Below are 15,054 nucleotides of genomic sequence, written 5' to 3'. Positions count from 1 at the left end.
TTGCAGGTCTACTGAAATTCGTGGTATAAAAAACCAATAAAATGTTTCAAATGTTTGCAGACGACATAAGCAGTGTACGAAATCATCGAGAAGTAAAATATTTCTCGGTGACGAAAGTAAGATTGCAGAATAATCCGCACAACCCACGTTACAACACATTAAATTTGTTGAATATGTGTTCTGAATACCCTAGTTCGTTATCACTGAATAGGCCTAACGAAATTCAATGATAACAGATAACAACATATTATTAATAACATTAATGTTATTACTTGTTCAATACACTAATTGAATGATTGATACAATCTAAGTTTGAGTTGTCATTTAAATAAGAATGAACTCAAATTTTTCGGCCCCACTCGTCCGTCGAGGCCGGGGCCACACTTGTAATTTTCAACCAGCGAGACTGTTTTTTCCGTTTTCACGTGCGACGCACGTGAAACAGTTTGCCCGTGGCCACACTCGTCTTACGAGATAGGTTTTTCGGGCAATCCAGCGAGACTGGTAGAGCATGCCACACTGGCAATAAAAATCGTCCGTGTCCGTGATACGCACTCCCCCCCCTCCACGTTCACTGCACAGTGAATCATTTGTTGGTGCGCGGAGATGGATGTTAGACGAAGGAAAAAGTTGGTGGTGTTATATTATTTGTATTAAAAAAACCAAGACGAGAAGGTTAAACGAAGACATTGGTTACACCCCATAGTTGAAAAGAGACCACTTCATGGTGCGTTTTATACGTTGTTTATTGATTTAAGACAGGGCGATGACAAGTTTTTTTAGTTATTTTCGCATGTCAATAGCGTCGTTTGATGAATTGCTTGCGAAGATCAACAGCAACATCCAAGGCAATGATACAAGATTAAGAAACTGCATCAGTCCACAAGAAATGTTGGCAGTGACGATAAGATGAGTGACAAGAAGCTGATAGCGTAGCTAATTATTACGCATTTATCTTTTAAAATTTGACCAACCAAACCCTTGATATTAGCCCCTAAGACTTTATTTTAATTTTAGGGTATGAATTATGAAGAGTGCCTGATTTGATATTTTCTAAGGTTTATGTATTTCAAAGTGAATACAGTAATTTGCGGAAATAACGAAATTCCTACGAACGTTATCGCCCAGAATGTCGGCCATGTACTTCCGGTTTCCGTTCTCATAACATCAACTACACTGATGTAAACGTTGTTTTAGACATTTACTTTATAGAGCAAATTGTATTGCTATTCTGTAAAGGAAATTAATAAATCTGTGTCCACGTCGGCAAGAGTAGACATAGTAATTAATTATACACCTTCAATAAGAAAACAAAAACACTTAATCAAACTTGAAAACTAAATAACTGGAGACGAGTACAACATATCTCGACGATCGGTCGTAAACTCAGAACGAAACTGATGAATGGGGGAAGGACACTAGGGTTGTGATGCCAAATAGACAAAATGTTACCAACACTACCAATTTTAATTTCCTCAATGGGGAATTCTAAATCCCTGACAAAACTCATCATTTTTAGTTTCTATGTCTAATAAAAATGGTTTTTAACTACGTTTTGAAGACAAAATAGTAATAATAATTGATTAAAAATAATGTAATATAATTATATTAGGTTTTATGCTCACAATAACAAATGTGTGATCAGACTGATAATTACTTTCCAGGTAGCAAAACACTAAAAATGTGTTATCTCACAAACAATTTAATACATTATAAACAAAGTAATATAAGTTTGACTTCTTTAAAATGCTGTCAAATCACACAATATCACATTGATAAAACAATAATAGCACTTTCTGTATATAGTTTAACGCAATAATATTAACAACAACTCCACACCATAGGTTAAAACTAAAACGTCCGTGGAAAAAATTCAGCGAGATAGGATGAGTGTGTTCACTCCCATAAGCCGCAATGCCCCGCGACTAGTTTTACGTGCAACGCCCGTGGAATGTAAGTAGAGAATACACGTGCAATTCCGTTTGTCAGTCTCGCTGGTAAAACCCCCCCCTGCCCCCCCCCCAAATGACGCCCCTGTTCACAGCCCAAAAATTCCTTATCACACAAGAATTCTCACCATTCATTCATGGTGGTGAGCTATTTCTTCAATACATTGTTGCTGTATTAATAAGAATCAATGGTAAATGGCTAGAATTCGACAGCAAACAAAGTCAACAAAACTCATTGTGGAACATATGAATCTCCATGATGGAATACGAGTTAGAGAAGGGAACAAAGATTAATCCATAGAATGGACTTTTCAAAAAATTCCAAGATTTAGCAATATATTCATAGTAACTACTTTAGGTGCAGTGGAAGTTCAATAATGTTTTATCTTCGAAGTTTACCATTTAAGTCAAATGTTGACTTGTAGATTCCAATTTCCTATGTCTATAGGTGGTAAGTTTTCTTCAAGATGGTAAGTGGTGATCGATTTCGATTGGACACTCCAATCATCATCAGACCCAATAGGTGAAGATGCTGCTACGGGGAAGATATTGACGGGGTTTTTTTTTTTTTTTATCAAAATGTTGATAGCTTGGTATGAAATAAATAAAATTGCAAAATTTGATTAAAATATATACGGACAAACAGACATAGATCGTATTAGAGTATGGGATTGAAGATGCATCAGCTGTTAGAGTTGTTGTTATTTATATTTTGTTTGTTTACTTTTTCCCAGAGTTAATATTTTGTTCTCATAATAGGCTAGGTGTTTAAAATTACAATAAAGTTGTACTAGTTTTGATTCTGCTACACAGTTTTTATACAATAGTTTTTCATTAAAAATAAGCAGTAAGTACGATTGAGAGTTGCCAGTATAATTTTAATGGTTAACGTGTTTAAGTGTTTTTTACAGTAGCATTAGCGACCCACATTATTCTCTTAAGTATTCTTGCCCCGTTGTGAAGCACGAACAGAACAGTTAAGTATAGTGTATATATTGTGATTTATTCGTGGACAAGTTAAGTTATGTTTTGGTTTACCTGCTTTAAATTAAGTTTTAAGTTAATAAATTGTAGGATAAATAAAGAGTTAAACTTGTATCCTCTTTCTTTCTTTAGTATTAGTTTTCAAATCAAAATTGTTTCCATAGTAACTAAAGTCAAAACATTAAGAAAATAAAAATCAGCTGCTCTTCTATATATTGCTTTAGCAACAGTCTATAATTAGTCTGTATAGCTTGAGTCCCAAGTAGGTTCCAAGAATTTTTCTTTTAACTTTATTTCCGGATATTCCAGTTAAATATCAAAAACCGATATCATCAAACCGACAAAATTAAATTATCACACATATTAGATGGGAAACAACGTACGCCCCTATAACCAAAACCATGGCTGTCAATGGTTAAACATTCTTTTTCGTCGTACTGCAGCAAAAACAGCCGTTTGAAGCACAGGTAGGTACCGGTAACTAAGCAAAATCTTACAACAATCATAGACCCTCCGAATCGGCTTGGCATTGTTTCCTTATCATTGATAAGAAATCACAATCCAATTACTGCAACGCGATTACGACTGGTTAGCTACTACAATCAAAAATCAAACTATGTTACTATGCTAATCTTGTAGAAATCGTAAACAAACCAATGCACTCTTTTCTTATGACGAATTTTGTTGTTCGTCAAAATTTACACTCTTAACTATACAACGACATTGAAGTCATTAAATTGGTTAAAAAACACAGTGTAATTAAATCATAAAAACTTTGTATACCGATACTATCTGTTTGTAGACAAAAGAAAAGTTCACAATGTTGTTCCGTAAAAATTGAATTTAACGGAAAATTATATTTTTGAAAAATCTGGTTTCGATTAAAATTTGTATGTTATGGTCCTTATAACTCGAAACAAAATAGTTTTTTGTCCATTGCTGAAAAAATTACGGTTCAAAGGTTATGACAACTTACTCCCACCCATTATAATGGTTGTTGACAAGCTAATGCGAGAAAATTGTTCAGATTGCTGATACCGTTTATATTTCAATTACGTATTTAATTGTAATACTCGCGATATCACAATGGTTACCTCCCTGTGGCAAAGCCATAACATTTCCCAAAAGACTGTTTGTAACATATGTAATTAATACCAGATGTTGTGAATATAAAAAGAAAACAATTGAGTTGTACTAGTTGAAAAAATAGCAAGAAGATGATGTTAACTAAAACTTAAACTACTTTAATTGTCAAAAATAAAACTTATTTCACGCTTCCACATTTATATACTTACTTAATTTAGAACAAAACTTATAAATCCGCGACAATTGGTAGCAGAGCTGGAAAATGACCTCAAGACTACTGAAGAAGATTGATACCTTGAGCAAGAGATTGGGCAATACCATTACCGAGGCCAATTTACTTCTACAAGGGGAGGACTCTTCCAAACCTGACCTCCTAGGGACACTGACGTTTTTAGACGGATATCGTAGGCGTCTGGAAGCCTTACTTGATCAACTTGATAATTGTAATCGATGACTCAACGAATGGAGAGGCAAGTACGTCAGTGGGAGATCCATTTGAACTTGTTCTCAATTGCGAAGAAGTAATTGCTAAACTACAGGTAAGAATAGATTCCTTCACACCCCATTATGCAGACAAACTATGTAACTCCCATGATCAAACTGTAGTTTCAGAACCTAAACGTTGTTTGGTCAAACTACCTAAACTTGTCATCCCAATCTTTGATGGTGACGTCCTCAAATGGCAGGAGTTTTGGGATTCCTTTTCCTCCTCCATTCATAGCAATGATGCTCTTACTGTAATTGACAAATTTAACTATTTGAATTCATTACTTGAGGGGGAAGCTAAATGTTGTATATCCGGACTCCCACTAACATCATTAAACTATGATACAGCAATTTCTTTACTGAAGAGTAGGTTTGCTAACAAACCGATAATTGTAAACTCACACTACAAGTCACTAATAGAAATTCCTCCTGTTAAGTCTAATGACACAAAATTCTTGCGTCGTACCTTCGACATAATTGAAAAACATATGAGATGCTTACAAGCCTTAGGGGAGGATACAAATTCAAACTACTTCCTCACACTTATTACTAGTAAATTACCTCTCAATGTTTTACTGAAGGTTGAAGAACTAAACTTAGGCGAAGAATTAAACGTAAATCGACTTTGTAGTACAATTCAAAACATTCTAATCGTTAGAGAGAAATCAGAGATGCTGTTGGGAATCTCTACTAAGTCTAGGGATGTGACTGTAGAGCATATAATTCATAAACCTACCTCAACAGCTGAGACCCTGTTATCTGGTGATAGGTCCTGCAAGCTAAGACGATGTATATTTTGTGATAAAGACCATTGGAGTGATCAATGCACGGCATTCAGCACAGTAAGTGAGCGCAAGGACAAAATAAAGGGGTTATGTTTTATTTGTTTAAAAAGGGGACATAGCCTTCAAAATTGTAAAACTTTCAAGGCTTGTGTTTTTTGTAAGCAAAGCAAAAATCACCACAGGAGCCTTTGCCCTAAACAGTTTCCACCAGGTATCACCAAAGATGCTGTGAATTCCCCGACTGTTCCTACGGGACGAGAGTTACAAGTACTAAAGCCAATTGGAGGCTCGTCACACTTGACCACAACTCAATTAAAATCAACTAAGTTATCGTCTCTTCTTGCAGTTAACGAACAGGTAATTTTACAAACTGCAATTGTAATTGTTACAAATGAAGTTAACAAACTAACTCACACTGCTAGACTTTTATTCGATTCAGGTAGTCAAAGGTCATACATGTCAAAGACATTAGCTTCTAAGTTACAATTAAAATCCGAACAACATCAGATTTTAAATGTGTTCACTTTCGGAAACAAAGGTTGTAAAACTCTTGAGACACCTGTTGTTTGTGTTGGTATATCGCTTTTAAATAAAGACACAATCAACGTACAAGCAAATGTTGTGCCTCACATAACTGGACAAGTCCACTCAAGCGGGATGATAGATATTATTGATCAAATAAAATCAATATATCCTAACTTAACTTTGGCTCAAGGTCAACACCTGAACTCCGAAATTGACCTTCTTATTGGAAATGACTATTACTTGGACTTTATAAATGACGACAAAATTGAGGTAAGCAATGGACTTTTCCTCTTAAACACTAAATTAGGCTGGGTCATCAGCGGAAGGAGCTTAATAAACTCTATTGAAACTGACTGAAACTGACTCTTACTCAACTTCATTCTTAACTACGGTCCAGCCATCTAACTTGTTTGTTCCTAAAGCTTACTTTCATTCTGCAGATTCTCAACTTGTAGAACAACTTAACGTCAAAGACCTCTGGAGTCTTGAAACTTTTAGTATACATGATAATCCATTTGAAATTGATGATGATATTGCTCTAAAGCAGTTTAATAATACTATCCAATTAGTCGAGAATAGGTATTCGGTTTCTTGGCCATGGAAAGAATACCCCCCAAACTTGCCGGATAATTATTTTCTCTCATTAGCTAGACTGAAATCGCTTGTAAAAAGGTTATCAAGTCAACCAGATTTGCTTCAAAGGTATGACAACATAATCAAGGAGCAGAGATCAGCGGGAATCATTGAACAAGTTCCGGAAACTGGAAATGCCATTGTTAAGCATTATATTCCACATCATCCCATAATTAACGAAGCAAAATCCACAACAAAGGTAAGAATAGTGTACGATGCTTCAGCCAAGTCAAAGAAATCTTCTAATAGTTTGAACGACTGCCTTTATGGTGGCCCAGTAATACTAGAGGACTTATGCGGATTGCTGATACGTTTTCAACTAAACCCTATAGGGATAATAGCTGATATAGAAAAAGCTTTCCTTCAACTGAACTTAAACATACCTGATAGAGACGTTACTAGGTTTTTATGGTTAAAAGATTTGTCAATGCCAGTGAATCAAAACAACATTGAAGAACTAAGATTTTCCAGAGTTCCGTTTGGTGTTATTTCAAGTCCTTTCTTATTAAGTGCTACTATAAAGCACCACCTGTCCCATAGTGAACTAACAGAAGACACCAAGAAATTGAAAACTTCATTCTATGTTGACAATATGGTAACTGGAGTCAAAACTGATGAAGAGGCTCTTGGTTTGTACGACTTTGTAACTGATTTGTTTTCACAAGCAAACATGAACCTCCAAGGATGGTGCTCCAACTCTCAGGCGCTCAAAGAGAACATACCTCATGGTAAGCTCACAAAAGAAGACGAATCAAATGTAAATGTCTTGGGTGCAAAGTGGGATACTACAGAGGACACTTTAAGCATAAAACCAATCAACTGTATAGAAGATATTTGTACAAAGAGGGCTGTTTTGAAACTCGTATCCTCAATATTTGACCCTTCATTGAAAGCGAAGCTTTTTATTCAAAGTTTGTGGGAAGAAAATTTGGACTGGGACGTGCCCCTAACCGAGGACAAATGCAAGGAGTGGCAAGAAATAAAACGTGATATTGTCAGCATTTCTAATGTTTCAATACCAAGATATGTTGGTTTAGAACCAACCTCAATTGAGTTACACTGTTTCACCGATGCTTCGAAATTTTGCTATGCAACTACAGTATATGTTCGTGTGCAAAACGGAGCGGTTTCAAAATCTAAACTTGTATTTTCCAAAAGCCATTTAACTCCTAAAACTAAGAAAAATATCACTGTGCCTCGTCTGGAACTACTTGGGGTTTTAATAGGTTCGCGTGCCTTGAACTTTGTGGAGAAGAATTTAGAACAGCCAGTTTCAAGAAAGTTTCTTTGGACCGACTCCCAGTGTGTCTTACATTGGATTAACACAACTAAGATTTTACCTAAATTCACTGAACGAAGAGTTTCTGAAATAAAGGCAAATAAAGATGTTATATTTAAATATGTTCCATCTGAAAATAATCCATCAGATGTAGCAACTCGTGGCATGAATGTTAACGAACTTTGCAGCTGTCAAATGTGGTGGTCAGGACCTCAGTGGTTTAATCTGCCTGAAAACCAATGGCCGAACTGGAACTTTAATCCCACTGAAGAAATTCATGAAGTTAAAGAAGAATTAACAGCGTTTAATGAGACAGCTGAAGAAAGGATCTTAGAACCTCCATATGGAATTGATGTCAAACGATTTTCGACTCTGAATAAACTACTACGAGTGACAGCGTTCTGCGAAAGATTTATTTCTAAGTGTAGAAGACAATCCATTGTTCATACCACAATTAACGTGACTGCTGAAGAAATCCAGTTGGCTAAACTAAGATGAGAAAAATATGTTCAAAGGAAACACTTTTTCGAAACTATAAGTAACATCGAAACCAATAAAGGAGATCCACTTCAAAAACAATTGAAACTGTTTCTTGACTATGACGGCCTGCTTAAATGTTCTGGAAGGCTTTCATATGCTGAACTTTCAATACTCCAGAAACACCCTAAACTTCTACCAAAAAATGAATACTTCTCAACTCTAGTGATACAACACTACCATAATGCTTTATTTCATGTTGGAGTTCAACATACTCTGGCAGAAATAAGAAAAGAATACTGGATTTTGTGTGGAAGATCTCAAGTATACAAAACCATCAAGAAATGTCTAACTTGTATTCGTTGGGAGGGTGGTCCATACAAATTGCCACCCATGCCTCCACTTCCAAAAGAGAGGGTTACAGAACAGATCCCATTTAGCAGCACTGGACTCGATTACTTCGGCCCATTATACGTTAAAGACTATCACAACAATGACTCTGGAGATTTAAGGAAAGTTTATGGCTGCGTATTTACTTGTCTTACAACAAGAGCCATTAACGATTTAACAACTGAAGAATTTCTTCTATGTCTCAAACGGTTCATAAGCAGAAGAGGTAAACCAAAACAAATATTTCTAGACAATGCTCCTCAATTCAAACTCGCCGCTTCATTTACTGAAGATATTTGGAGAAAAAACTTCAAAGACTCTAGTGTTTTATCTTACATAAATAATGAGGGATGTGAGTTCTGTTTTATTCCTGAACTATCACCTTGGATGGGTGGTTTCTATGAGCGACTTATATCCCTAGTAAAGAGGTGTTTAAGAAAGACAATTGGTCCGACAGTACTTACATTTACTCAGTTGGAAACTACTTTAACTGAAATTGAAGCGGTATTGAATTCAAGACCTTTAGTGTACGTCTCTTCTAGTGAAGCCAGTTTATCAGATTGTATCTTAACTCCCGGTCATTTCCTGAATTTTCACGGGAAAAATGGAATTGAGATAAGTGGAAAGACAACTAATCCAGACCATAAGCTATCCAACACTGAAAATTTACTTCAAACTTGGAAAAAAGGACAGAACCTCATAAACTCATTTTGGGTTCTTTGGAAGAAAGACTACTTAACTAGTTTGAGAGAAAGGACTCAATCTGAAATCAAGCAGAAACGTTGCCGGTCTTCACAATTCCCCAGTATTGGAGATATTGTTCTTATTCACGATAATTTACCCAGAGGATGTTGGAGACTTGGTCGAATTAATGAACTACACTCAAGCAAAGATGGAAATATCAGAAGCGTAACAGTCACTTTAAGCAACAAAAAGAAAATAATTCGACCTTTAAAATTACTCTACCCTCTTGAAATTAACCGTGATGAGACTAACCAGGTGTGTTGAAGAAATTTCTCAAGTGGCCGGAGTGTGGCAAAGCCATAACATTTCCCAAAAGACTGTTTGTAACATATGTAATTAATACCAGATGTTGTGAATATAAAAAGAAAACAATTGAGTTGTACTAGTTGAAAAAATAGCAAGAAGATGATGTTAACTAAAACTTAAACTACTTTAATTGTCAAAAATAAAACTTATTTCACGCTTCCACATTTATATACTTACTTAATTTAGAACAAAACTTATAAATCCGCGACACTCCCGCTATCTCCGCGTCCCGCCATCTCCGTGTCCCGCTACCTCCGAATTTCAGAGTGACCCCTATAATCCTCGGTTACTACATGCGTTAAGACTTTCCGTCCTATCCTAACCTAACCTAACCTAACATAACCTAACCTAACCTAACTTAACCTAACCTAACCTAACCTAACCTAACCTAACCCACGGGTTAAATTTTCATTAAATCTTCCATCCACGGGGCTTCGCAGCCGTGGATGCAATGACAGCTACCAACGCAGGACGGGATTATAAGGGTCACTCAAGAATTCGGAGATGGCGGGACAGATTTGGGTTCGGAGATGGCGGGACGCGGAGATAGCGGGAGCACACGATCACAATTGGTGAATCGCGTATTCTAACGATGATAGCATTGTGATGGCGGAACTACTTTTGAGCTGATTGACGAAAGTTAAGGCCTTTTTAGCGAATTTCCCTATAGGGAAGTAGCTATTACCGTAGGTCTCATGGTAAGACCTGGGCGCGGGACCGATTTACTTTTTCATTTTGATGTCCCCAGAGGCCAAAAACCCTAATCGTTCAAATTCATATATATATATATATATATTTATATATATATATATATATTTATTTATATATGTGTCCGTTAGCGCGATAACTCGAGCAAAAATGATCCGATTTCGATGAAATTTGGTACAAACGTGTAAACCGACGTTTATTCGAACGAGTTCGCGAACCAGCATGATCGGACTATGGGAACAGGGGTTTATGGGGGGTAAAAATGGGGTTTTCCCATTTTTGACCCTAAAAATAAAAAATTTTGCAATTTCTTTTTAAACCGTTTTGTAGAGCTTAAAAAAAGAAATAATTTAGTATATTGAAGCGCTGTTGTATGCCTAACGGTCACGGAGAAAATTAAAAAATAGTGTAATTTAAAATTCCCATGTTATTCTTATGGAGAAAATGAAAATTGTTGTAGTTCACTTGTTTATGGATATATATTGATAAAATTTGGCAAATTTATTTATTTCATCCTATACTATGCACTTTTGACATATGGTCAAAAAACACTTTTTACCTTCCCCGTAGCAGCAAACCTAAACACTCGTTAAATCTAATGTTATTTAAATAGGGAATAAAAATAAGTCTTATTTATGGAAATATTTGAGCAAAAATGTAATAAGACAAGTTGAAATTCGCTTAGTCTGCAGGTTTGCTGCGGCGGGGGTATTATTTTTGGTTAGGTACATTATTTGCCATTGTCTTTTGTAAACTCTGGTTTTGTATGTAAAACTGATTCAATGTTTCCTTTCTCACATATCAACAAACGAAAATAAGTATAGCTGCGAGACCTAGGAATAAACTATCCTCAACATCAGACACATGTAGATATCTGCTGAAGCAGTGACGTAGATCACGCAGGAATATTTCTTTGTTAAATTTTATTTTGTAGTGTTATGGAATTTAAACTTTGTGTTTTTGTGTTAACAATGCTTGATTAGCACATGAGTAAAGCAGACTAAAATACTGTACCAATAAGCGAGTAAAGCGAATAAAGCAGAAACAATAAAGTTAATCAAAGTTAGTCAAATTAAATAAAGTTATTGGTACTATATTATAGTAGCCTACCAATAACAACATATTATTAGTACGCTCTTATACGTCGGTTCTTATGCATTTCGTAATACGCAAACTCCTCCTAGACGGCTGAATCAATCGTTTTCAAATTTTGCATGGTGATAAAGACCATATCGGTGAGTGCCAACATCTATATGGCGTTAAAAAAGTCTCTCAGGAATCCGCCCCACTGGGTTTCAAAGTGTCAATGTAATCCTTATGGACGCACTATTTGACACATAAACAAAGACATATGATCAGCTGTTGACTTTTGAATGCAGTAGATAAAGAAATAGCTGATAGCATTATTCCACAGATATTAGAACAGAAACGGTATGGATCATAAATATAATCAAATGACGACACTGGCTTGAGGTCCGTGACGTAGGAAGTGGTGAAGGTAGTAGTAAAGGTGAGCAGTCTGGAGTGTGGGAACTGTTTATGACGATTAGATTAATGTATCTGCAATCCTAAAATGCTATGGGAAGGAAGGGACAAAAGGTCCACAACGTAGGAAGTGGTGAAGGAAGTAGTCAAGGTGAGCTTTCCAGAGTGTGGGAACTGTTTATGACGATTAGACGATTAGACATGAAGACTATGTCACTTATATTTATTATATGAGTGTGGTACAAAGAGAAAATACTATTTAAGCAGCTACTGTCATGACAGAAAGGTCATATTCCTTTTAAACTAGATCACATAATCCTTTATAAGATACGTTGATTAACAGGGTGTCCACCGACCGGGAAAACCGGGAATTATGCGTGATTTTTTTGAATCGGGAAAACCCCGGGAGTTATGCGTGAATTTTGTAATTAACCGGGAATTTTTTTCCACGATCGCGCATGACGACGATGACGTTCCCGTGACCGCGGGAAACGACGATGACGTTCCCGTGACCGCGGGAGATGACGATGACGTTCCCGTGACCGCGGGAGATGACGATGACGTTCCCGTGACCGCGGGAGACGACGATGACGTTCCCGTGACCGCGGGAGATGACGATGACGTTTACGTGACCGCGGGAGACGACGATGACGTTTCCGTGACCGCGGGAGATGACGATGACGTTTCCGTGACCGCGGGAGACGATGATGATGTCCAAACGGCCGCGGGACATGTTAGAGATTTTGCCGCGATCGCGCATGCGGACGGTTAAGCACGGGTCACAACAGGCTGCTCGCCAGCCGCTGGTGATCAGCAGCTGGCACCAGCATCACCAAGCAGCGGCTTTTGCACGGGTCACACTAGGCTGCTTGTCAGCCGCTGGTGATCGTGATATTAACGATTTGTGAGAAGGAACAGCTGTGAGGTTTTGCAACAAATCACTGTAAGTTGCTTGATGTTCTTACTTCTTTAAAGAAACGTCCCACAAGCACGTATAGTTTTGGAATAAATTTAAGAAATCAATAACCTGCTTCCTCGACCACCTAAGCTCAATAATTTCTATGCTATTAAAAGTACTATTACTTTTAATCGCCTAGTTTAAAGCTCAGTTCTTGTCGCCATTTCGTACTTTTTGTGTCATCATAAACCAGCACTTAATATTGAGGATGTGTGTGAAAGAGAAATAGGTAATTTTATTAAAAGATGCTTAACCGCAAGAAGAGACGTTAGTGGACCAGGCCTTGGATACAAATAATTTATAAATAAAAATACTTTTAAAAATACCACGTTTTTAAACGCACTAAAAGATGAATCAGAAACATACCTACAGGCATGTTTTACGAATGTCACCACATACATTCCAGGAATTACTAAAATTAGTTTAACCTCTAATTAAAAATTTGAGACTATTGCTTTTGTCCTTTTGTGTTAAACCAAGTTGGAAATTATCTTTGGTCGCCGCTGGCAAGCATAGAGGTGGTCAGACTACGCTGCTCGCTGGCGTCAGCGAGTGCGAATGGTCACGTGACCTCTAGTCGCCGCTGCCTCGCTACCAAAAGTTGAGCATGTCCAACTTCGCCAGCCGCTGACAAATACTCGCCGGATGGCGGTGCCAGCTGCGAATTTTGTGGTCACATTAAGCTGAAAGTAGCGGCTTCTTTCAATTCGCCGCTGATGCCAGCCTAGTGTGACCCGTGCTTTACGCATAGATATATAATAACAACACTTTACGTGGCGCGAGCGCCGGGTGGCCCGAGCGCCACGTGGACTACCAGACTATGTTTTGACAGCTTGTTACCGAACCGGATAAATCAAGTGTACACTTAAACTTGTCACATTATCCATGTCGTCATGACGCATCTGCGTCTAATAACATTGGAATAAAAGCTTACCCTCTTATCTACGATTAAGATGCTTGCAGATTTTTTTATATTTTTTTAATGAGGTAATCTAGACCAACTATATAAACAACTCATGTAAATGTAGTTCTTTACATCGTTGATATAGACTCAAAAAACAAATAGTTTAGTATATTGAAGCGTCATAATGCGTCTAATGGTTACAGAGAAAATTACAAAAAAAATGTAAATATAAAATTCCTATATAATGCTAATGGAGAATAGCTGTTTCAGTTTGCCTGTTTATGAATATATTTTGATTACATTTGAAAGATTAATTTATTTCATACTAATTTATTAACATAAAAAACACTTTAACAATTTAAATTCAAACACTTTAAAACAGAATCCATTAATACATTAAATATGCTCAAAAACACCACGAAAAATTAATTTGAAATAAAAAAATAACATGGGTCTTATAGGCTGCTAGGCTGGTGACAAAAAAACAACCAAATAGTTTATAATCAGAAAATCAAAACAAATGGAAAAAATTCAAATCACATGTTTTATTAATGTTGGTTTTGTTATATTAGGTTTTTAAATAAAAACTACGATTGCAACTATCTCACTTGTAACCCAAAAACCACTTAGAAGTTGTATTTATAATTATTAATATTTGTAAACTATAAGCACTACTTTAATATTGTCAGTTTGTAGATACTTAGTATATTATACAAATGTAATTAAATAACTTTTTTATCTGCATCGTATGTCTTATTAAATTACATAAAAGCACAAAGAATACGTCAAATAACACTAAAATTATTATATTTCGGCTAACAAACAATATTATAATTACACAATACTACAATATTATACAACAATAACAATAATTATATTAAACAATATTATATTAATGTTATATTATAATTACAAACGGGAAACGTGTATGGATATTATTTCAGTTTATTCTCAAATAAATGTGTGTATGTTAATTATTATCGACCCTTACTAGGTACTGTATATTGATACTTTACACTGTAGTTTATTTTTTTCATAATACTATCAATAACGATATTTAAGATAACTAGTGTCCCTGCTGCTCGAAATAGAGCAATTGCTAAGTATTACAGGCGTTATTTTAAAACGAATAACAGTCATAATTGTTGATGACTTTAAAAGATTCGACTCAAAGATTATGGAATACTCAAGATGTACATAACAGATCGATGTAATCAACATTTCTTGTAAATATCTTATCATTTTTCAAAAGCTGATTTTGTTTTTAGTGTTTTCTACAAATAGCCTCACTCATAGCCACATTAGGTTGTACATAATAACGATTATAAAAAACAAAAAAGAAAACACACATTATT

General features: G+C 36.1%; 1 protein-coding gene across 1 annotated transcript in view; it reads right to left on the bottom strand.

The window, feature by feature from the left end:
* Positions 1-13,357: 13,357 nt before the first annotated feature.
* Positions 13,358-15,054, bottom strand: part of LOC129005965 (calbindin-32-like) — a 30,891-nt gene continuing 29,194 nt past the window's right edge. The window contains exon 9 of the mRNA XM_054435042.1: positions 13,358-13,453. Coding sequence (XP_054291017.1) covers positions 13,358-13,453 — 96 coding nt within the window. The remainder of the gene's footprint in view (positions 13,454-15,054) is intronic.

The sequence above is a fragment of the Macrosteles quadrilineatus genome, unplaced genomic scaffold (genome assembly GCF_028750875.1).
Source record: "Macrosteles quadrilineatus isolate MER2022 unplaced genomic scaffold, UCM_ALF_1.0 Scaffold_48__1_contigs__length_938360, whole genome shotgun sequence".
Lineage (NCBI taxonomy): Eukaryota > Metazoa > Arthropoda > Insecta > Hemiptera > Cicadellidae > Macrosteles > Macrosteles quadrilineatus.
This window is presented reverse-complemented; position numbering and strand designations above follow the sequence as displayed.